Source organism: Atheta coriaria, unplaced genomic scaffold (genome assembly GCF_025399875.1).
Source record: "Atheta coriaria isolate IRGN ID8LTWV9N9 unplaced genomic scaffold, Caltech_Dcor_3.1 hic_scaffold_9_pilon, whole genome shotgun sequence".
Lineage (NCBI taxonomy): Eukaryota > Metazoa > Arthropoda > Insecta > Coleoptera > Staphylinidae > Dalotia > Dalotia coriaria.
The window spans coordinates 6868311-6891781 of record NW_027045451.1 but is presented as its reverse complement, the minus strand read 5'-3'; the positions used below and the strand labels follow the sequence as shown (position 1 = coordinate 6891781).

The 23471-nt window shown below is 35.2% G+C and overlaps 3 protein-coding genes across 6 annotated transcripts; 2 read left to right on the top strand and 1 right to left on the bottom strand.

Annotated features, from left to right (window-relative positions):
- Positions 1 to 7: 7 nt before the first annotated feature.
- Positions 8 to 13908, top strand: LOC135798852 (activating signal cointegrator 1). 3 transcript variants are annotated; one of them, XM_065311823.1, is made up of 8 exons: positions 8 to 149; positions 217 to 497; positions 602 to 869; positions 931 to 1428; positions 1490 to 1611; positions 1671 to 1868; positions 1924 to 1990; positions 13774 to 13908. In XM_065311823.1, exons 1-7 carry the CDS (start codon positions 64 to 66, stop codon positions 1986 to 1988), a joined length of 1518 nt encoding a protein of 505 aa, XP_065167895.1. In that variant the 5' UTR covers positions 8 to 63; the 3' UTR covers positions 1989 to 1990; positions 13774 to 13908. The 3 variants fall into 3 exon arrangements, with proteins under 3 accessions (XP_065167895.1, XP_065167894.1, XP_065167893.1); XM_065311822.1 differs by lacking the exon at positions 13774 to 13908 and adding an exon at positions 10071 to 10089; XM_065311821.1 differs by lacking the exon at positions 13774 to 13908 and having other exon boundaries at positions 1924 to 2109.
- On the bottom strand, positions 1986 to 10208 carry LOC135798849 (uncharacterized). The gene is made up of 6 exons (XM_065311815.1): positions 9975 to 10208; positions 5979 to 6030; positions 5450 to 5499; positions 5166 to 5382; positions 4095 to 5105; positions 1986 to 4030 (listed from the first exon to the last, which is right to left on the bottom strand). Exons 2-6 carry the CDS (start codon positions 6013 to 6015, stop codon positions 2214 to 2216), a joined length of 3132 nt encoding a protein of 1043 aa, XP_065167887.1. The 5' UTR covers positions 6016 to 6030; positions 9975 to 10208; the 3' UTR covers positions 1986 to 2213.
- Positions 13873 to 16402, top strand: LOC135798850 (dystrophin-related protein 2-like). 2 transcript variants are annotated; one of them, XM_065311817.1, is made up of 9 exons: positions 13873 to 14013; positions 14068 to 14201; positions 14282 to 14489; positions 14543 to 14786; positions 14847 to 15125; positions 15189 to 15430; positions 15488 to 16044; positions 16104 to 16193; positions 16278 to 16402. In XM_065311817.1, exons 1-9 carry the CDS (start codon positions 13958 to 13960, stop codon positions 16292 to 16294), a joined length of 1827 nt encoding a protein of 608 aa, XP_065167889.1. In that variant the 5' UTR covers positions 13873 to 13957; the 3' UTR covers positions 16295 to 16402. The 2 variants fall into 2 exon arrangements, with proteins under 2 accessions (XP_065167889.1, XP_065167888.1); XM_065311816.1 differs by having other exon boundaries at positions 16104 to 16402.
- The last annotated feature ends 7069 nt before the right edge of the window (positions 16403 to 23471 follow it).

The window sequence follows — 23471 nt, the reverse complement described above, 5'->3', positions numbered from 1 at the left end:
GTAGTAGCTGGAAGTTGTGTAATTTATTGCAATAAACTTTTAATATCTCTTCATTAAATAAAAATGTCTTCACAAAGTGAGAAAATTAAGTTCATCAAGCAGTGTCTTAAACCAATCATTAATCAAGATGTTGCTGATGACATAGTTGAGTAAGTTTAAGTTCTCATCTTCATTCAAATATGTATTTCATTTTGGTTTTATTTAATTTTACTATAGTTACATATTAACATTTACACATGAAGAAGATTATCAAGATTTTATGAATAGTATGGTTGATCACAGTAATCCTGATCATGTTAGGTTATATGATCAATTGAGAAACAAACTGTTTGGTACAAGTCCCAAAAAAACTAAACAGCAGAATGCTAACAATGGTCAAAATAGTCAGAAGGCAATTATAAACAATCAAGAAGCAACAGGTTCATCCAACAACAAAGGAAAGAAAACCAAATTTTCTAACTTTTACAATCATGAGAATAAGTCAGGAATTAGAAAAGGTAAGAAGGTGATGCATTTTTAAGAAAATTGCAATTATTTATTCCAGAGTTTTTATATTTTATAGTATTGAAGATTGTCTTTATCTTATTTTACTTATTTTAAGGACGTCATCCATGTGAATGTCAAGCAACAAAACATGAACTAGTTAACAATTGCACAAAATGTGGAAGAATTGTTTGTGAACAAGAAGGTTCTGGACCATGCTTTTTCTGTCAACATATGGTCTGCACCAGAGCTGAAATGGAGTTATTAAACTCCAACTCAAAAGACTCAAGTAAACTCTACAATCATTTGATGGAACAGAAAATGAGCAAAGAGTGGAAGCGCGCCGTCGAAGATCGTAACCGATTGTTACAAGTTGATCAAATGGGGTAAATATATTTTTTACAATACTATTTATATAAATATTAAATTAATTATTTATATATGTAGATCAGTACAGAATCGAGTATTTGATGATCAAAACGATTACTTTGATTTAAATTCAAAGTGGGCGAGTGAGACTGAAAAGTCCGAAAATAAGAAACGTTTCCAATCAAAGTATGAATATCTCCATAAGTCTAAGAGAGAATTCAAACTTGCGTTGGATTTTGCTAGCCGTACTGTGGTCGTTGAAGATACACAAGTATCAAATAAGAAGCACTTGTTGAAAGGTGTGAATAAATTGCTGGATAACACCGATAAGCGTTTTCCAAAGAACTTGTTCGAAGGTGATAAGAGTCAGTTGATCAAGCAAATTGTGCAACTCATGGAAGATAGTAGTTTAACACATCAAGGGAAAAGTGGTGCCAATAAAGATAAACAGATAACTGAAGTTTCTGCTAAGAAGTTTGTGACTGCTAATGATGAATTATTAGAATCAATTGATCAGGGAATGTGTTTAAGCATGCATCAACCGTGGGCAAGTCTTTTAGTTGCTGGTATTAAAATGTAAGTAAATATTAAATTTGTTTTTAAAGATATTTTTAATTTGTAACAAATTTTCGTAAAGACACGAAGGTCGTACATGGAAAACTGATCACCGAGGAAGATTATGGATAGCTGCTGCTGCAAAAGAACCTGAAGATGAAGAGATTTTAGCATGTGAAGAAATGTACAGGGAGCTATATAATGGTAAATAATTAATAGTTTAATGTAAAACTCGATTAATATCCTGATTAATTTAATTTCAGATACATCAATTGAGTTCCCTAAGAAATATCCTACAAAATGTCTACTTGGCTGTGTCAATGTTGATGATTGCTTAGACCAAGAAACATACCGAAAGAAATATGGTGAAGGTGGTGAAAGTAGCAGTCCATATGTTTTAATTTGTTCAAGCCCTGTGATATTACCAATGTTTTATCCCATGCAAGGACAACACAAAATATGTACGTTTATAATTTAGTTTTAAACTATATTTTAAACTGGTTTTTATTTCTTCAGTTGCTTTAACCAAAGAGTTACACCGTACCGCGAAGGCAGCGTTAATGTCATCCAAATGGATATAAAGGTAAAATAAAAATATATTTATTACTTAGGAATAAATTACATTATTTTATACAAGTAAACACGTAACTATTTTCATTGTCCGCGGGCTTAAACTATAAATAAATAAATATTGTCCTCCGATACTGTAAATAAAATACGACCTAATTATCAGTACATTACAATATATATATTTACAGACTAACGAGCGCGAAAGTAATTCGTTTCATAAATTTATATCTTGCATGTTATTGCTTGTCTTTGAGATTCGGGAAGAACGCCTCAATAGGCAGGATGGGATCATCCGTCGCTAACGTGAAATAACTCGGTACTTTTCTACTGTTAGGTTGCACGTTCTTAAACAGCCCGGGCTTGTTATACTCGTTCTTTGCTGACGACGTCAGATCGGAGACAATTTGTGTGAAATCATCGTGCTTCTCTTCCGGGACCGGTTGCACATCGGACTGTGTTGTCATTGCGGTCGTCGCTTCGACTTCTGTCTTCTTAGCGCCAAACTCAGAGCTAGAGTCGCTTTCTTCCACGCTATATGGAATGGTCGTCTCGACTATTTCGGTCTGGTCGGTTTCGTTAGAATCGTCTAGATTGTTATCTAACGTAGTCATATCGGGCTTGATCGTTGTCATGTTTGTCCGTTGCCGGTTAAGAATACGTGTTTTGAGTGAAATGGGTGTCGGCCGACGCAAGTTACCGAAAATATTCGGTTTAATGGATACGCGCAATGTGGTGGTGGTCGCGTCCGTTGTGGACTTGAACCTACCGAATGGTCGAATACGTGTGTTGACCGTGTTGAACTTGAGCTTCTCGGTGACGTTGTCCAGATTTGGATGGCGCGGATCTTTGGGCTGGAATTTCATCTTTGGCGTCTCGCTGTCGTCATCGACGGGCGCAGGTGTTGTCGTTGGTGATGGCGTAATAGGTCGGCGCGAGCGATTCGGAAAGCGTATCCGCATTACGTCGCTTTGCGCTTTTGGCGCTTCAGTGGACGTGGTCGATGTGGTTAACCGTTGTTTGTATTCCTTTACGCTGAATCGAGGACGATTGCTGTGCTCGTACTTTACGGGGCGGCCTCTTACCCGTTTTGGCGCCTCCGTTGTCGAAGTAGTTGTGGTGGTAGACGTTGTTGTTGTTGGTGTTGTTGTCGTGTATGTTTCTGTAGTAGTTGTGATTTCTTCACGCGGTTTCGTTGTGTAATACGTATGTCTAGTGGTAAAGTCCAGTTCATTCTCTGGCGTATTTATCGTAATTTCTGGGTTGAGCACTTCTGGTTGTTTCTGTGATTCGTGATATTGCACGCGATAATCTTCCAAGATTTTTTCATCTTCTTTTACTTCATCACTAACAACTTCAACACTTGCAGGTTCTTCTTCTTCTTCTTCTTCCACAGGTTTCTCATCTCTATTTGGTGGATTAGTGTATAATCTGTTTGGTCTGTGCGGAACTTCTTCTGTGGACTTTTCGTATGCTTCAGTTTGGACTTCGCTTTTATACGGGGCAGTAAAATGACTTTCAAAGTTTGCTGGGAAATCCTTCTCTGTTGTCGTTGTCAAACGCGCAAATTTTTCCTCTAGACTTTCATATTCTGATTTATGATTATCTGGTACTTCAACTTCCGGTTCTTCAGTTGTAGTAGTTGGACGCGGTCTTCTCTGCCTTTGCCGTATTGTAGTAATTTCAACTTCCGGTTGTACAGTAGTTGTGGTTGTAGATCTCGCTCTATATCTTGATGGAATTCTAAGTCTTTGCGTTGTTACTTCTACACTTGCATCAGTTTTCTGAGCCTCATAAGTTTCAGTTGCAGTATCAATTTCAGCCACTTCTGTTTCAGTCGTAGTTGTTGAAGAAGGACGTCTTCTCCTATTAGGTCGGCGATTGCGTTGTGGACGAACTGTTGGGATAAATTGCGTGGTAGTTTCATAAACTTCTTGTTGTGGTTGTTGTTCGACTGGTCTTTCAACGATTTGCTTAGTAGTAATTTCATTTTCTTTTTCATCATTGAATTGATATCTTGACGGCGGGTATGCAATGGTTTGGAACTCAGGCGGACCTGTAATTCAAACATGGAGATAATTAACACATCATGAAATGCGATTAAAAGATGTTGTACTTGCCTAATATGGGAAAATGCGTAGAAACTTCTTTCACATCGAAGAAATTAATTGGCGTCGGGGTACTGAATTCCGAGCGACTCGGCGGTATATTTTGACGATTGATTTTCACTTGATTGTAAATTGTTGAGATTTCACTTTCCGTTGGTAAAGTAGGAGGTACACTTTCCGGTTTAATCGGAGTGGGTAGGAAAGGTTTGGATTCTTCGGTGAAGACTCTAGTCGGCACGCGCTGCTTCGGTGGCGTTGTATAATGATACTGGAATACAGGTGTTTCCTGATTCCACTTGCCTTCGGTGACTTCATAAGTCGCGGGGCGTTTCTGTGATACGGTCGATTTGACCGGCCGGTAGTCATAATCATCTAACGGATTATAGTTGGACGGAATCGCGTTGTGGAACACTTTCAACTTTTCTTTGGTCACATGCACTTCAACTTGTTTGCTTGGTTGCGGAGTGGACACATGGAAAGGATGCACATTCTGAACGAGGGCCTCCTGGCGTGGCACGTCCTTCACTTTCTTCTTTTCCTTTGTCGACTCAAACTTGTAGGGAGAGAGCGGGACATTTCTATTGAACTCATCCGGGTTTTGGAATGTATAATGCACATCATTGGATACTGGCGCTTTGGGTATGACATATTGATGCACCGGTGCACGCACAAGTTGATATAATTCATCTTCTGAGTTTGGGATAGGGAAATGATTTGCGAACTCGATGTGTGATGGAGGTCTGGATTTGATTGGTGGTTGGGAAGCACTGTAGAATGTATAGGGACCCACATTGCTCGAAGGTGCCGGTACGAATACCTCATCTCGTTGGCTGTAGGACGGAATTGGATGCCTTAACGGTTTCACACGCGGCGGTTTAGCATGATGATGGACTTTCATCAAATGACTGTATTTCATAGGACGGTGATGATGCATCGCACTACTCATCGGACCTAATTGTGGCGTGTGCATTCCAATCGAGGGCAACAGATATACTGGCTTACTATGGGGTGGCATCTTTGGAACTGTAAATTCATTAAGTACTGCAATAACTGTTTCCACAAACGTCATAATTATTAAATTACCTGGACTGAGATTACTTGCGACGTTTTGCATATTGCTGGTGGGCACGAGTTTCTTTGCGGTTTCCATTTTAGGGGCGTGCGATGTCTGTTTTTCCGCTTTTATCGGATCCGCCTTTTTGCTAGCTGGATTTCTGTAGTGCGTGATTTCATCGTACGGACCATCTCTTTGCGATCCCACGATTGGCCTCCATCCGTCATCGGCTCCTGCCATCGATTCCTTTCGAATGCATTAACACATTTAAATATTCACTTAAACACGGTGTAATTAAAAGGTATCGACTTACCATTTTCACTGACTGCGTTTCCGCTATCGTCATGTGCAGTAGCAGCAGAGCTACAAAGTTAATAAATAATTAATTAGTTGCGTATTGAGTGTGAAAGTAGAGTAATCAAACAAATTCAATGAGCGTAAGCGTTCTAATTCGACTTTATGGTAAATAATTTAACTCCGTCCGCCGCATTGTCGTACGAAAACAAATGAACTTTTTTCTATAATTTATTTACCTACGATTGAAAAACAGATGATGTCCGATGTTGTCGCTTACTTATTGTAATGCGACGAGAAAGGTATTTAAGTGAGAGACCAATTAGTAATGCATGCGTCGTGCGTTCGTGAATCAAATTAACACTTTTCGAACGGACGGTTGAAAGTAGATGAAAGTGGCGCAAGTTTATTCAATTATTTTTGTTTACATGCACAAATTATTCATCTAGCTTGTATTTTCTTATTTGTATGCGCGTCTAATTGACAATTAGTCGAAATGTTTAATGTACGCCATACAAAGACAATTAAAGATGCATTAGAAATCTTACCTGCCAATGGCAGCTTCCACCTGACCGGCTCCGTCATCGTTGTTTCGGCTCGCTGCAAAATAAACAACCCAATAATTATATGATTAAGAATCCTTGTTTTTCGACGCGACACGCGCACATGCTATTTATAATCGCCAAGTCTTTAAATGATTGTATCTCCGGAAAGCAGAACACGATTGCAAGAGAAATGCGCAATTCCACATCTGCGTTCACAAGTCATTTAATCAACGTTTTGTTTAGTTTTTCATTCAATCGTTCATTTATCATCATTTTGCGTGTGTAGCTCATAATTGGGCTACTGGGACAAAGCACACATTTGTATCCAAAGTTTTTATGCTTTTCCTTTAGAAGAAAATGAAATTAATCATCAGCGCGAGATTTCACAACTTCTATTGATAATTACTGGAAAACGAAAATGAAAATTGTTATTATTATTACAAGTTGTGAAAGTATTTAAAGTCTGTCGATCGATGACAATTAAACGATTTTCTATTCGCATTACACGCCCCGCAATTAAGTTAATAATGAAAATCATGCAATTTTTCTCGAGACAATTGCGCAGCTCGTATGCGCGCGCGTGCTATTATTCAAATAGTGCTTCCGGTAGAAGTTTTACGCCACGAGTTTGCGTAGCGATGCAAAAAGCCACTCTCAGCTGCTACGATTTAATTTACGTCTGAGTGCGTACGCTTTATGATTTTTTTCGCTCATCCAGCACTACTGATGTTTAATTGCCATCTGCTGAATGTTATTATCCCGGATTTAATGGACTTTTTTACTTTTATTATAATAAATTCGCTTTCTATGTCATCTTCAATAGGAACATATGCAAGACATTTCGCATCTTTAAAAGTATGATCAATTTAAAATTTTCAATAAATGGAAAGTTGTTTGCTTGACCAAACAACGAAAAAAAAAAACTGAAAGTAAATTAATTTGCATTTGGAGTTAGGTAAAGTCTAATTATTTCAGCAAGGCTGAAGCAACAATAACTACACTGTATAAATACAATGTACATGCAACGATTGTGTCATCATCATCGCCAATGCATATCAGCGATATCCCATCTCCGATAGTTTCTCTCGCATACAATGAAGGCCCGTTTATGTATACGAAGCAAATGACTACCGGCGAAGCGGCGCGCGAACAGACGCCGTAAACGTCAGAAGGCGTTACAGTGACCAAACATCACGCACCGATTGCCATTAGGGATAGAGCTGAAAACATTAGATCCACTAAATAACATCGCCGAGTTATAGAAACGCTTCTTTGCATTATTCATCACTTTTCGAACGTGCAATTAGTTTGCTATCGCAGAGCCGTATTTAAAGTTCAAAATTTTTGATGTGAATTCGATTAATATCGTATTAAAATAACTTGTTAACATTTTATACAACTTTTATAAAGTTTTGCAATAGGTTATATGAAATCAATTAAAATGAAAACTTTCAAGAATCGCTCTTTAAACAACAATTTTGATTACAAATTCGCAATTTAAATATCAAACAAATTATTTAACCAACCATGGTAGCTGTTAAATTATGCGTGTACTTTAGTTTGATTTATAAGTTAATAACAAGTTGTTTTTTTTTTCTTTTTCTTGAACTCGTCGTTATCGTTTCGCACTGCACTGGCTTTCCTGCAACAACTTCATGTTGCATTCACTGCAAAATGTCGGTTACGCAAGACTCCGTCAAGAATACGCACTTTTTATCTCATTACCGCGCTTACTGATTGTTCTCAAGATAAACTATTATCCAAACGATGTGGATGTAATTAATCGTAACTTAAATCGAGACTGCTAGAAAGAATCATAATTAGAACACGTGGTGTTTCATACATACCAACGTAGGTATAATTAATTTCGTGTGGCTACGAATTATTATCTTATTAGATATGCTTATTAATTAGAATGTGGGCGTTGAGCATTTCGAAAATAATTAATTCGAGTGTGTTGTAATCAGAAACGTTTAAAATGTTCTGTTGAAATTTCGCGCGACTACGGAAAATTTAATTCTGTGCTCCAATTCTTGTTCAATTGCTTCCTTTTAAACGAATTATTTAAAACGAATATGGAGATGGTGGTAATTTTGAAAGCTTTTAGAACTTTGGCAAATTGTAACAATATCCGCTTTATTTAATTTAATGGCCGCATGAATACGGAAAGGCAGTGAAACTCTCTTCACACTGTTTTACTGTCTTAGGAGAAGACTGCTGAGGAAAACTTGACGATCATAAAACTGAATTTATATGCCCATGCATCATGTCTAATGACTTTTATTGGTTTTATTAGAACGTCGTATAGTTGTTTCTAAATCATACGGAAGTCTCTGTGGAGCAGCGGTTTTCTTTTGAGTTATAATTTTCTCTTTGACTAAATAATACGTTTTCTTTGTATTGATGATTGTTGTGAGTATGACGACAGGTTTTATCAAAATAACATCAGGCAAAAGTTAATAAGTAATAAATAATTGATTAAGAAAAATTCGAACCATTATTTATTTTCTTTATAGAATACGTAATCCGTAGTTTATATTATATTTATTTTAACGTAAAATTTAAATAAAAATGAAACAAAGTATCGTTTCTTTTTGCTCTTTCTGCGCAGCATCGAACAATATGTATAACCAGGGATATTGTCCAAATTTTTGATATTATTTCTGTCTCAGTATTTAAACTTGGGCCCACGGGAGTTAAACACTTTATGCTCGGAGCTTACCCCAAGATATTAAATTGATTACACTTTCGAATGAAGAATTTTTCATATTTTCACTGCTATTATCGTGTTAATTTGTTGTAAATTAACATTTATTAAGTAGTATCAAATATATAAGTAGGCAATATAATTAATCATTTTAATCTGAGATAAATGCTTTTATACTTTAATTTCTTGAATTTATAATTTTCCTTAAACTCGTTGAGTTTCCAAACAAAAATGTAAACAATCGCATCTTGAATTTCAAGTTTCATGCTTTCTTATTCCAGTCAAAGGCGATTTTATAAATTATTTACGGCAAAATGAATTTATGGAAATCGCCAGCCGTAGAAAGTAAAGCAAAAGCCTGACTTGATTTACAAAAATCACTTCGTGATCCTGTTAATCCATTTCGAAACTACAGGATGTTCTCAAACCGTCAAACTAATTTCCAAAACTAATTTAAAATCAAAATTATCGCGTTATACTTAAAAAATCCAGCAACAAACTGAAGAAATGATGAAAAAAGAAACTGCGCTTAAAAATTTTTGCATCCTGTTTGTTTTGGATGGTTTGCCTCGAATTAAAAACGTAACAACAAATTGCACACTAGAAAGAAAGGATGTAATATAATAAATAAACTGCACTAATAAAAAATATGAAGTAGCAGCAACAGGTGCAATTTTATTGTTTTACATCGTACAGACGCGGAAGTACTTCACTAACACACTTTTACGCGCGACGCAGAAAGAAAATTATTATATTTGGGTACTTCCTCTGTACTCTTTTGGTCATTCTGAATACTAATAAGAAGAATGTCAGTAATAAACAATAATTTAGTAATCATAGGTTTTTGTATTACAAAAACGATGTTTTGAGAGGCAAAATAAGGTCGCAACGCTTATTTACAATTTCACGTTATTTTACATTAGGAGATTAGGGATTTGCTTAAAGTATCAAACTTATTTCCGGTGGTTATTTATAAAATAGTTCTACTTATTAAATATTATACGCACATAATGTGTTAATGTTCATTACACTTAAACGACAGATGGTTGGTTGAAAAAAAAACCACGTTCAACGAAAGAAAGTACATAAAAACTGTAATTTATTATATATTTTGAATGTCATCTTGTCATCGCTAATAACTTTACTTAATATCATAGTTTTTGAATTTTAATTAAGTTATTTTACAGTTTTAATGATCTATCACATATTAAGAGTGTTTAAGATTGTCTCTGCGTTAATTGGTCAAGAGTTAAATTTTAAACAAATTTAATATACGGAGTGTTTATACTTACCAGTGTTTAAATAAAGTAATTTCAACACTTTGTTAAGTTATTCCACAAATCCTCGTTCTGGATATTTAACAAAAATTTGTTTTTCGAACCATGCAGATCAGAATAATCTCGCACTGTGCACGCGCACACGATGTCAACGCAAGACACTTATAATTTAAACTGGACGGTGTTGCGCACGAACTCGTTAAAGAACTCGATGGCACTGTGCGAACGCGCGAGCTTCTTCGCGGCTGCGAATCTGCAACAGTGACGGCGACGAGCACGTTCCGCCGGCTTGTCGTTGCAGGCGAGCGCGCGCCACATGGTGGGGCCCCGGCGTCGTCTTCCGCGCGCCGAAGACGGCGACGACGACGGGTCAGGACACGCGGCCGCGCATTCCTAGCTATCATGCCGTGTGCTAAGTGGAGCAATTGCCGTCATTAAAAATTAACTTCTTCGTAATGTCATATATGTTTGACATATGGAGAAGGTATACTGGGTGACGAACAAAGCCTGGATTAAACAATGGGGGACGTTTACGTTTACTCATGCAACGTTAATTTTGCAAACAGTGTTGCTTTATTTATTCAGTATTTGATTTGTCATCCATTTGTTTGAGTAAGTTTATTGCTAAAAACATGTTTTTGTGTTTAGTCTAGAAAAGTTGCTCTATTTTTAATTACTGTAAATTAATCAAAATCTTCTGGACATTATTGTAGCCAATGATGTTGTAAATTTATCATAACAATTTAAATATAATTATACCTAATTCTTTTTGAAATACTTTTTAAATAATTTTTACGTTCTTTAAAACACTCTAACGTCAGTAATAATTATATTTTTATAAATTATGAATTAATTATTAATTATTGAATTGATTTATTTTGTTCACTGACAATTATTTTGACACTCTTTTATAATTTTGAATTCACAATTATTAACTTTTGCTTGAGAGAAAGTACGAATTTTGAAATTCATTTTTTTTTATATTCCGTCAAGTTCTGCACAATTTATCAAAGAGTACGAAACTTGGAAATTAAACCTTCTTCATGCAACATTTGGTATACCGCGACATCCATTTGTCATCGGTCATATGACATCGAAGAAGCTTCTACACTAGAGTGATTTTAATGCGCAAGTAAAAGTTTTTCAGCTAAACTTTTACCTTGTTTTTATAATTCCAAGTGACATGCTTACTCTGCTTCCGAATGTTCTGCCTTCATTTCTTTGCTTCCTGTGTTGTCGTTTATAATCACTGCTTTGTTAACGTTTCGGAATTAGCCGGAATGAAATCCGGACATGAAAATTATACATTTATTATGTGCCACTCGCATTTGTCAGTAGCTGTGGTATTTTTCTCATCAAGATGCGAATGATACACTGCCATCTCGAATTAGAATAATTGTGATGAAAATAATGAGAAGTGCGTTATTATTTTCTTTTAAAAATCTAACAATTTATCAACTCTATTATCATAATGGCAAAACTTTGCGAGACAATTGAGTATTGTAGTGGCATGCAGCATAAAAAACAAAAGTAATGTGACGTGATTTCATCTTTTTATCTTTCATAAATGATTTATGTCTTCATTTTTGGGGAGTTATGCCAACTTTCACTTAGGTGCAAGTAAAAGTTGCCATAAATTGTTGACTTTTCGGAAATTTTCATGTTAAAAATTTTAATTATTGTTATAATTACTTTTGTTATGTTTAAAATTTAGTTTTGTTGGTTTGTTTTAAGCAATTGGCTACAAAACATTAAAGAAATGAAACAAAACAGTTAAATTTAGAAACTGGAAAAAATTAATGTAGCAAATGAATTCGTAATTAAATCTAAAAAACATTTAACAAGTCCATTAATTACTAATCGGAATTTAATGAGTGATTTTTAACTGAAAAAGTGGAGCAAAAAAACGTGCCAAAATTACACATTGCCAAATATAATATTTTTTACCGTGCCACACGCATTTAGTATTCGACTTAGCGTGCATTGTATGAACACATAAATTATACACTTGACCAACTTTATTACTCCACACAACCATAGTTCTTCATATTGATAATAATATAATACCCAACCGCATTTCAATCAGTAACTATGAACATCATTTCCATAGAGTGGTTATTTTTTGCCACCATCATTGAATAACAAAACTGAGCGGTTAACATCGCTTCTAGACGTAAGATATAAGATGTAAGTCATTTATTGTATTGTAATATTCGTAACAATATTTCTCATCTGCTTCTTAACACTTCGTCCGCATGGTTTGCGTCATGTAAATTCAAGTGGGCACTTATCGATCAAAGCTTGGTATTCATGCATCGTAAGAATTACACATGTCATTCAGATTCAGTGATGAACATGCGTTTGAAGAGGTGTCTGCGGCAAGTGTTGATTCGCCATCCGTTCATCGCTGGTTCTATTGTGGTCGGCAGGCGCGGCGATGGTTGCATTGAAAGAAAGTAGGACCTGGCCGTTATTAAGCGTGGCGCGCACTTATTACTTCTTTCTAGTCCACCGGTCCACTTGCTAACTTGACTGATCAGTCAAACGGATCAAACGCAAATAATCACGAATTCATGCGATTGAGGCATCTTGCATGTGATGGGTTTAACTGGGAATGCACAAATTGATTATACGTACACGAAGCATAGAAATGGAATCTAGTTGGAATTATTTGCGCACTGTGAAAAATTACTAGATTTTTACCAGGACTATTTGGATTATGACTCAATTAGAAATTATCTGATTCCAATCAAAGACACTCTCTAAAATATAATTACTGACACTAATATATGCTGTGTTAATTGGATTTAATTACAACGTGTTATCTTAATATTGATTAATCACGATATCACGAACACTTTGAAAACACAATACTATATTGTTAGGAATAATAATTATAATGATGCATTGTGCCGTTTGCCGAAACCGATTTATGATGCGTTGCGATTAATTTATTTTCATTTGTTCCTGACGAGCTGAAATCTATGTAAATATTACTTGCAATTGTAATAAGTAGGTTTGTGATTTCTTTTTATGTCCACGCTGTTTATTAACATATTATGTGTGATAAAATCACACCGATTCCAAATCGAATCGAAAAGAAATCGGAACTCTTCGAACGGGTGCTGAAAGTTCCGATTTCTTTTTGTTTTCATTCTGAATCAAATTCGGTCCTCATTACGATGCATGAAATCGTTCTTGACATTGAAAGTACTTTTTGAACGCGCGCACGGAACGAATGAAATAGTAACACAAAATTTGAATAATTTGCCGAACGCATTCAGGGCGCGTACGCGCATTTTTGGGGAATCAAAGAAAGTTATTAGTTCCGCTAAGTTTGTAAGTATTTACGCACCGTGTACGTTGAAAACCATTTTGGTACGTATTGTGAACTTGACATTCAAACGCTAAACATCGGCATTATACCAATTTATTCACGATGGTAGGCTTTTTCGTACTTGTGTAGTGAAGTTTAAGTTGCATACATTACATGCCTTAACTTAAGTTTGTTTTCTTCACGTCCGCTTAGTTACCACGGTTTGAGTCGAAGATACCCGAACGTCCGAAGGAAAGAAAACAAACCAAAGCACTGCAAGCCGATAGTAAGCGTACACAAGCGCTGAAAAAACGGTTACAAGTGGTCGTGAAGTGATCTATACTTAAGTCATGTAATAAATAAACAAGTGTGCGCTGTTCAAATTTAAAGTTATCAATGAAATTCATCTCGCCGCGTTCTAAATATAGCAAAACCGTTAACACATCGGCGATTATTAGTCGTTCAGTGAACTAATCGGTAGTAAACGGTTTGCATTAGATGCATACAACAGGTTATAAAATGCACCTGTAAAGAGGTTCTCAGCGGAAGCGGAGTGGGTAGCAAACGACGCACGAAACCTGTTGCTAACGCCAAGACGGTCATAAAACAACCACCCTCAGTTTGGAAACCACTAGAGCGCATAACAATAGTGTTCGTGTTAACTAAGTGACCAACGGAAATCATGACAACCACTTGGAGGAAAATTGAAAACGAAAACGGATTTACGTTTTATATAAAGTAAGTCTTAAATTTGATCTTTAATCAAATCTGTAGTAAATTAATTTCTTGTAGTAAAAATGATAAGAAACAATGGGACCATCCAAAGTACGCTGAAGTTAAGTTAAAATTAGATGACTGCAATTATATTAAATTTGCGAGTTACCGAATCGCGCATAAATTTAGAGTTTTGCAACATTCTTTAAATAGTAAGTCCTTGGAATATGAGTGTTTTAATTAATTTTTAATTTGTTTTTATAACTTTTGTTCACAAAATTATTTATTTTAGTGAATGATGTTCCATTGTCTATTATAAAAGGTGTTTTCGACCGACATAAATTAGGCACTACCGAAAACACACTCCGCCTTGAATCGTGCGACTTGGAAGCTGTTCTTTCAGATATTTTCTTCGCTGCTAACAAACATAATCACATGAATATTGATGTGGATACCGCTACTGAATTAACACTGAATTTTATTTACAATATTTTTGATTGGTAACAATATTACAATGGAAATTGAAATTTTTCTTAAATTTAAATTTTTTTAGTGATAGAGAAAGAAATGTAGAAGTTTTACCTTCAAAACTTACACTGGCGATATTAAGCCAGTGCTCAATGAAGGAACTAAACCATTTCATTTTTACCCTGTGTTGCGATCACAATAATTGCGTAACGCGCCTACGGCTACAAACGGTTTTAAGTAAAATATCCGCCATCACTAATTACTTAAATGAAACCGTAAGTTTTGACCAACATTTGGTCAATTCATCAATTGGACATTGCTTCAATAATGTAAGTGTTTAATTTTAATTAATTTGACACTAAGGAATCTAACTTATTGCTTTATTTCAGTCGCCAGGATTAGTTGGTATTGACGAAAGCGCGTTTTGTTCGTGGCTTGAAAACGTTCCACAGATATTTTCCTGGCTGCCGATTTTGCACCGCATCAAATTGTCCGAGTCGGTTGTACACAAAGCCAAGTGTTGTGTATGCAAAGTGAATCCGATTATTGGCATGAAATACAAATGCGTGAAATGCACCAAATATGTGCAATGTCAGCGCTGTTTTCTCACAGGCGGAATTAGCAACTCACACAAGTTGACGCACGTGATGAAGGAGCAGTGTAAGGAGGTACGTGAAAGTCGTGAAAATGTGCATTGCCATTGTTTGCTATTTTGTTGCTTGTTATTTTAGAATTCGAAGCACTTCAGACTGTGCTTCACAAATCGTGTGTTTAAACTGTTAAAGTGCAAGTACAGGGTAAGCGATTCGTTACGCGAAGATATAACAGTACTGGACAATAAACCATTGGATGGTGTGTACAAGGAATTGTTATTGGAATCAAATGACGACGAGGTACCTTGTAACATTGTACCTTTGTCCAGTCCTTTGTCACAATTGCAAGTTATTATAAGGCAGCTGGAAATTCAAAATAAGTAGGTGTATTTAAGAACTGTTTAAAAGAATTTCACTAATTACGTTTGTTTGTTTAGACAATTGCATGCAGTTCTCACATCATCACACAAGAGTGATGCTAATATAAAACAATATGTGGAACAGCACAGGCAGCATGTGGCAAATCAAGTGCAAAAATTGAAAATGTTACAAGAGCAAATGAGCCACTCGAGGGATGAAAAATTAAAGAATATCGTGGAACCGAGTGCTCCTTTTGTGGAGTCTGTGAATCATTATGTCACCATGAATCAGGTGCAAAGCACACCGATGGTACGCAATTCTAAATCGATCAGTAATCTGCGAGGACTCAATTTGTTCAGTCCTATTCATCAAGTAACAGAACCTCTGAGTGAAGATTCAGCAAATGGTACTGAAGATGTCACAAATCACGCAATGATGAAGAAGGACGATTTGGATTATTCAACTACGTACACAATGAAAGATATTAGTACATGGCTTGGTGGACATTCCAATGGGGTGGCATATCAAAATGAATTGGAGAAGGAATTTAATAAATCAACACCGGAGCAGACAGATTTGGACGATGCACTTGCTAAATTACAACAAATATTAGCAAATAATTTTTCTTTGGATGGTAATTCTTTTTTTCTGTTTAGTTATATAAATATCTTAATGCAGATTTGTTCTATTTAGAATCACTTGGCAGTATGGATAATGGTCAATTGAAAACAGCAGTCAATGAAGTAGAAGGTGTTTTATCATCCATTATCGACACAGCTGAGTGTAAGCAAAGGGCGCCGAGCAGTTGTTACAGCAGCGCTCTCAGTGATTGCAAAACGCAGAGTTTTAGTAATTATTTACTTTTAGATACTGGCAAATTATAAGGTTGAATATTGGACAAAGTGCTTCTTTGTTTTTGATGCAATATTAAATCTTAGATTAAAACAAACTATTGATAGGTTTAGACGGGAAATATATTTTTTCTACTTCCACTTTTAAAGCGACTTATTTTCCTTATCATGGCTTGCAAAGTAACACTTTAGTAACGTACGGCCAAATCTGTGATTAAAGAACTCTAGTTAAATCCAGTGTATCACACGCACTTATCTTCATATTTTGAGTTTCTTAATGTTATGTGGTATTTTAAGAGACCCTTTATGGTATACATGATGAAGATCACTCAAATTTTTTGCAAGAGTTAGAAACCTGGTATAAAAAACACCTATATCACTTAATCGAATTAACATGGTTTGAGTTTCTCGCTGCCATATTGTAACTTTACCCTTCATATTATACCCACCTTTTCAACACTCTAAATCGTCATAAAGTGCCCAAAATACCATTTAAAAATCAGTATTTTTAAACTCCTTGAATCTAGGTAATTATAAGGTATTTGCTGTAGGAATTACGTATTATCTTGGCAATCGTTTGTGTCCTTTCAATGGTGTATATCCTTGTAACTTTCTTTGCACCGATTTTCTCATTTACTTTGTGCATTGCTTTGGGAAAATAAATTTCCGTAAATCTTTAGTTAACTGAATATATTATTGCTATTGCTATATTATTTGGGTTCATTTCAGAATTGTTTCGTATTCTACTCTTCACGCTTATCGGGGTTTATGTACAACTTTTTATCGTGTTGAACCTGCTGCGTTCGCGCTGAGAACGATCGAGCGTTTCAGTCTGTTAGATATTAAAAGTTTCATGCATAGTACGAGTACGATTCTTCTCATGATCGGTAGAACCACACTGAAAGTATCAGTGTTTACAAACAAGTTTTCTTATCTTGTGCCATTTTAGTGCGGTCGCCACGCGGTTGGTTTGCGAACAACTTTAGTCTCATTTTTGTCGTTGGGTGATCTGCACGTACATTTTCTTCAGAATCATTTGAGTTCTTTAATTTTCTTTCGCGTAATTTCGTACTATTTCTAAAAGTTCTGTTCCACTGTGCTCGAGTGAGTTATGTTTGGTATTTGTTAAAAGCAGATTGAACATACGGAGAAGTAAAGCGTGTGATGTTCCGTCGGCCGTCGGATACTCTAGTATTGTACGCATATTTCATCGTTGCTACAATGTGCATAATTAAAAAATTAAAAAAAGTAATTTTACATCCAGGTATGTTCTCGCAGTACTTCACCCATATAAACTAGCAAATCCGTTGTAGATTCAACTTGTTTTCACTTCAACCGCGTGGCCTTTACGCACGCAAATAATTTTTGTCTCTATTTTAATACCTACCGTTGATTAGCATAACTTATTCGAAACATTGTTTCGCTTTTGTTTGATATACGAATTACAATTTAAGATAGTCGCATGCCGTCGGCTGCGTTCTCGATGCTCGTGGGGGTGCGGCGTTTTCCGGCTCGGTCGCCCGTTGTTTTAGATGATTTTAAATAAAATTCGGCTTTGTGTTTTATTTTTGTCTTGATATCCAGAGGAAATACAGTTTCATCTTAAATGTTCTGATTTTTGCTGTATCACTATATTACCCTTCTTTCATTTCCCGTGCAAACTGTCTTTTTCTTGTCAATTGTTTTCAGCCCTTTTTCCTTATCAAGTGCTGAAAATTGACCATATTTATTTGTGTTTGGATGTTTTTCTTTTTTAACATATGATTTTCCAGTTGTAATACCCTTTATATTAATTTTCCGTGACAAGTTTGAAATACCTACCACGTCAATAGGAGCAAGATATATGTTATCCCATTTGAATTTAAAATATTTTTCTTTAAAATATTGTCATTTTCTTTTTACAACACGCTGTATATTAATTTTCCGTGTTATCTAGTTTAGATATGTTTTCTACTTGAATTTGGAATTTTGCTCTGAAAATGTTATTATTTTCTACCTGCAACACCCCGTATATTAATTTTTTGTGATATTTTGTGAAAACTAGTCCAATTATATGTTATCCTGCTTGAACTTTGCATTTTCCCAGAAAATGTTATTATTTTTTTTTTGTGACATCCTGCACATTATTTTCTTCTGATGTCCCGAGAAAAGTGGTTTAAATATGTTTTCCCACTTTGCATGTTTTCTTAAATTGTTAGTATTTTCATTTTGAAACACCTTGTATAATAGTTTTCCGTCATTCCTTTAGTATTTGTCTACATATTTCGAAGTATGCTGGTGACAAGCATTGTTTTAAAATGTCGACATGTATTTTGTAAGCGTTTTATATTCATCCTGTATCTAGTGAACTAACTGACTTTCTTAGAGTTTCTCCACGCCAGAATAGAGTTAAAGAGTTCCTCTACACGATGAATACCTTTTCAACCATTTAGCCCTTCCGAAAGTGCCATAAAATGCCCTTCAAAAGTCAGCGTTTTTAGGAAAATTAGAAAAGATGAGGTGGAAAACACCCTGTATCTCCGAAACTAATTGGCTTTCTTAGAGTTTCTCCACGCTAGAATAGAGTGAGGAAGTTTGCCTACACGATGAATACTTTTTCAACCTTCCAGCTCTTTCGGAAGTGCCCTAAAATGCCCTTAAAAAATGAGCTATTTTTGAAAAAATTGAAAACATAGTGTGGAAAACACCCTGTATATCGTAAACAAATTGACTATCTTCTAGTTTCTCCACTCCAAAAGAGAGTCACGGAGTTGGTCTACATAATGCATACTCTTTATACCTTCCAGCCCGTTTGGAAGTGCCCCAAAATGCTCTTCAAAAATGAGCTATTTTAGGAAAATTTTAAAACATGGTGTGGAAAACATCCTGTATCACGTGAACTAATTGATTTTCTTGAAGTTTCTTAATGTCATGTTAAAGTTCGAGAGACCCTTTACACTATGCATTCTTTTTTAACCCTATAAACCTTTTGGAAGTGTCTTAAAATCCCATTCGAATATCGCTATTTTTTATTTCATTTTTTGGTCGAATAACAGGGTCAAACTTTTTTTAATGAATATTTTTCGGTCGAAGAACAGGGTCGAACTTTTATCTCAAAATTTTTTTCGGTTGAATTTTTTTGTTAAAATATTTTCGTTCGAAAAACAGGTTCGAACTTTTTTTTATAAAACTTTTTCGGTCGAAATTTTTTTCATTACATTTTTTCGGTCGAATTTTTTGTTAAAATTTTTTCAGTTGAATTTTTTTTGTTAAAATTTTTTCCTGTCGAAAAACAGGGTCGAACTTTTTTTCATAAAATTTTTTCGGTCGAATTATTTGGTTAAAATTTTATCCGTCGAATTTTTTTGATAAAATTTTTTGGTGGAAAAACAGGGTCGAACTTTTTTACTTACATTTTTTTAGGTCGAATTTTTTTGTTAAAATTTTTTCGGGCGAAAAACAGGGTCGAACTTTTTTTTTATAAATTTTTTTCGGTCGAATTTTTTTGTTAATTTTTTTTCGGTCGAATTTTTTTGGTCGTAAAACAGGGTCGACCTTTTTTACTTATCGTAAAATTTTTTCGGTCGAATTTTTGTGTTAATTTTTTTCGAACGAAAAACAGGATCGGACTTTTTTACTTAAATTTTTTTAGGTCAATGAACAGGGTCAAACTATTGTATTAAATTATGTTTCGATCGAAGAACAGGGCGATTATGTCAAGAAAGGTTTACGAAAAACGAATGCATTTTTCTCTAAAATTGTAATTAGGGTCCAAACGGTTAATGTTAGTTACTAAAATAAACAATGTTGAATTAAATTATCTATCAGAATCCGATTAAGAATTTAATAAAAATTAATAGTTTCGTGCATTGTACGAGTACAATTCTTCTCATGTTCTGCACTACCACACTGAAAGTATCAGTGTTTACAAACAAACAAGTTTTCTTATCATGTGCAATTTTTGTGTGGTCGCCATACGGTTGGCGTGCGTACCACGTTAGTCTCATTTTTGTCGTCAGGTGATCTGGACGCACATTTTCTTTACAACATTTTAATTTCCTTAATTTTTTGTCGCGTTATTACTTAGTTTACTACTGTTTCTAAATGATCCATTGTGCGCGAGTGATGTGCGGCGTTCGCTAAGCGCGGATTGTACACACGCAGAGGCAAAGCGTGGGTAATATTCCGTCGGCCATCGGATACTCTTTTTGTATCATACGCGTATTTCATATTTATTTCATATTTTCTTTGGATATGCCAAATACGCAAAAATTTATTTTGCATCAAGGTATGTTCTCGCATTTCTTCAGCCATATAAAATCAAATCCATTATTGACTTAACTTGTTTTTACTTCAACCGCGTTGTCTTTCCACACAAATAATTTTTGTCTCTGTTTCAATACCTACCGTTGATTTGCAATACAGGTTGTACATTGTTTCGTTTTCATTTAATGTACAAATAAAACAGATTAAGATTGTCATGTGCCGTCGGTTGCGTTCTTTGACGGCATTTCCAGCAAGCTTTTGAAATAAATTGAATTTTTAAATTCTGTTTTTGGATTTTGAAAGATAATTTAATTCTTAATTGATTATTTAAGTAATTACTTTTTTAACAAAAAAATAACTTTTACATGCCAAAATGGCTTTAATCTACCATTGTTTCCGATTTAGGATTTAATATACTCCCAAAAACCAAAAACAGAATTCAAAAATTCTAATTATTACAGAATCTGTATTTGTTGAAATAAAATATTTCGTCAAAAAAAAGACAAAAGATTTCTCATTTTTATGTCAAATGCAGTTTTCACAAAAATTTGCAAATAGGGCCTAAACGGTTAATCTTAGGAAAAAAGTTACGAAAATATTCGATGTAGAATTAAAAGAACTGTTAAGTATTTATTATCCTAACATTGAACGTTTCAGGCCTATTTGCAATTATATTTAAAAAAAATGGGTGTTTAGATGCCAATAGGGCTTTAATCTATAATTTTGTTACTGGTGTCCGATTCATAATTTAATCTAAATTAAAAGGTCCATGCATTGTACGAGTACAATTCTTTCCATTTTCTGCATTTCCACACTGAATGTATCAGTGTTTTCAAACAAACAAGTTTTCTTATCTCGTGCAATTTTTGTGCGGTCGCCATACGGTTCGCCACGCGGTTGGCTTGCCTACCACGTCAGTCTCATATTTGTCGTAGGGTTATCTGCACACACATTTTCTTCACAATAATTTGAGTTCCTTAATTTCTTCGCGTCATTACGTAATATTTCTAAATGCTCCTTCCATTGTGCGCGAGTGATGTGCGGCGTTCGTTAAATGCGAATTGTTTATACGCAGAGGTAATACGTTAGTGATGTTCCTTCGGCCGTCGGATACTCTTTTTGTATTATACGCGTATTGCATAATTTCTGCAATGTGCATAATTAAGGTCCTTACAATTTATTGGATAGGCCAAAAGCACAAAAAGTAATTTTGCATCAAGGTATGTTCTCGCATTTCTTAAGCCATTTGAAAATCAAATCCATTATTGCCTTTACTTGTTTTTACCTTAACTGCGTGGTCTTTAAGCCTACAAATAATTTTTGTCTCACTTTCAATACCGTTGATTTGCATTACATATTTGATACCTTGTTTTGTTTTTGTTTGATGTACAAATTAAAAAGATTAATATAGTCGCATGCCGTCGGCTGCGTTCTTGATCCTCTGGCGGCTATCCGGGCTGATCGCAGGTTGTTTTACATGATTTAAAATAAAATTATCTTGTTATTGTCGCCTTGTTAATTGTTTCCATCCGTTTTCCTGCTTAAATCTTTTTTGTAACACCCTGTATATTAATTTCCCGTAGTGTCAAAAGGGAAAAGATGTATGTTATCCCATTTAAACTTTTAATATTTTCCTTTAAATATTGTAGTTTTCTTTTTGTATCACACTGTATTATAATTTTCTTAATGGGTTTTTTGTAACCTGTATACTAATTTCCTGTGGTGAATTTGTCAAAAGGGAAAAGATGTATGTCATCCCACTTAAACATCGGATTTTTCTTTAAAATTTTGTCGTTTTCTCTTTACATCACCCTGTATATTAATTTCCTTTGATTTTACTTTAACTGTGGTTTTTGATATACATATATTCTCCTACTTGTATTTTGCATTTTTTAAAAATGTTATTATATTGTTTTTGGAGCACCCTGTATAATAGTTTTCCGTTATTGCCGCGAAAATCATGCAAAATTTGTTAGTCTTATATATTTTTCTTTGTTACTTTTTACCCTTGGTACTTGTCTGCATGTACGGGGCTATACTGCTCTTATAATTAGATTCAAAATGGCGGCGTATATATTGAATAGTATTATATTTTACAAGTTATCATTGTATACATGTTTCAATAAAGAAATGTTTAAAGTGACTGTGCCTCCTATGATTTGTGTGTACCCCTTCTATCATTTCAGGTACAAGTCAGAACTTGTAAAAATATTTTTAAGTGTCGCCTGTCTTGAGACGACTTAAAACTTAGAAATATTTTACATGTTCTCATAAAAAATGTCTTTATAAGGAGTTCTCCCACTCGGGGGGATGATCCCCCACCATAAAAATTGTTGATATGCCTGAGTATCCTGGGGATGAAGCGTAGAGACATCGTAGCTGTAGGATGGGCCGGAAGCAATGGACGCATCGAAGCAGTGGGCGATCGACCAGAGCGCCGGAGGCGCTCTGGGAGATCGACCGGTTGACTGTCTTATAGAACGACACGCCGCCAAAAAATTTAAAAATTCGAGCCACTCCTGTGTTCTTTCGGGGTGGCTTTCCTACTACTATCAACTTTCTTTGTCCTCTCCTCTTCTGGTGACTTCTTTCTTAACTCTCTGTTCACCTTCTCCTCCTCTCTACTCTTCCATTCTCGTCTTATTTCTATATTGTATTGCATCATCTTCTCTTTGAGTATCTTTTATTTATATTGCATTGCATTTTACTGAATTTACATATGCAACTCAGATTACACCATTTATTTTTATATTTGAGAAAAATGCCTTTTATAACTGGGGATCGAACCATCGACCTACGGTATGGCAGCATGTGCGGCACACCTGAGAGCCACGCGGCTTTCTTATCAAATCTTGTTTGTTTCTTCTATTTATGTGTTCATATCTTATAATAAAGCAGAGCATCGCAGGCGCTCTGGGAGAGCGACCTAAACTTGGACACATTTCATGTCTTAAATAACTCTAAA

Excerpts from the sequence above, each read along its gene's own strand:
- LOC135798849 (XM_065311815.1), bottom strand. The coding sequence starts at position 6,015 with ATGACGGAGCCGGTCAGGTGGAAGCTGCCATTGGCAG. Across the intron at positions 5,106-5,165 it reads CGCAAGTAATCTCAGTCCAG|TTCCAAAGATGCCACCCCAT; the intron begins GTAATTTAATAA and ends ATGAATTTACAG. Across the intron at positions 4,031-4,094 it reads TACGCATTTTCCCATATTAG|GTCCGCCTGAGTTCCAAACC; the intron begins GCAAGTACAACA and ends TTTGAATTACAG.
- LOC135798850 (XM_065311816.1), top strand. The coding sequence starts at position 13,958 with ATGACAACCACTTGGAGGAAAATTGAAAACGAAAACGGATTTACGTTT. Across the intron at positions 14,014-14,067 it reads GGATTTACGTTTTATATAAA|TAAAAATGATAAGAAACAAT; the intron begins GTAAGTCTTAAA and ends AATTTCTTGTAG. Across the intron at positions 15,431-15,487 it reads CAGCTGGAAATTCAAAATAA|ACAATTGCATGCAGTTCTCA; the intron begins GTAGGTGTATTT and ends TTGTTTGTTTAG.
- LOC135798852 (XM_065311823.1), top strand. The coding sequence starts at position 64 with ATGTCTTCACAAAGTGAGAAAATTAAGTTCATCAAGCAGTGTCTTAAA. Across the intron at positions 1,612-1,670 it reads GTACAGGGAGCTATATAATG|ATACATCAATTGAGTTCCCT; the intron begins GTAAATAATTAA and ends ATTTAATTTCAG. Across the intron at positions 1,869-1,923 it reads GCAAGGACAACACAAAATAT|TTGCTTTAACCAAAGAGTTA; the intron begins GTACGTTTATAA and ends TTATTTCTTCAG.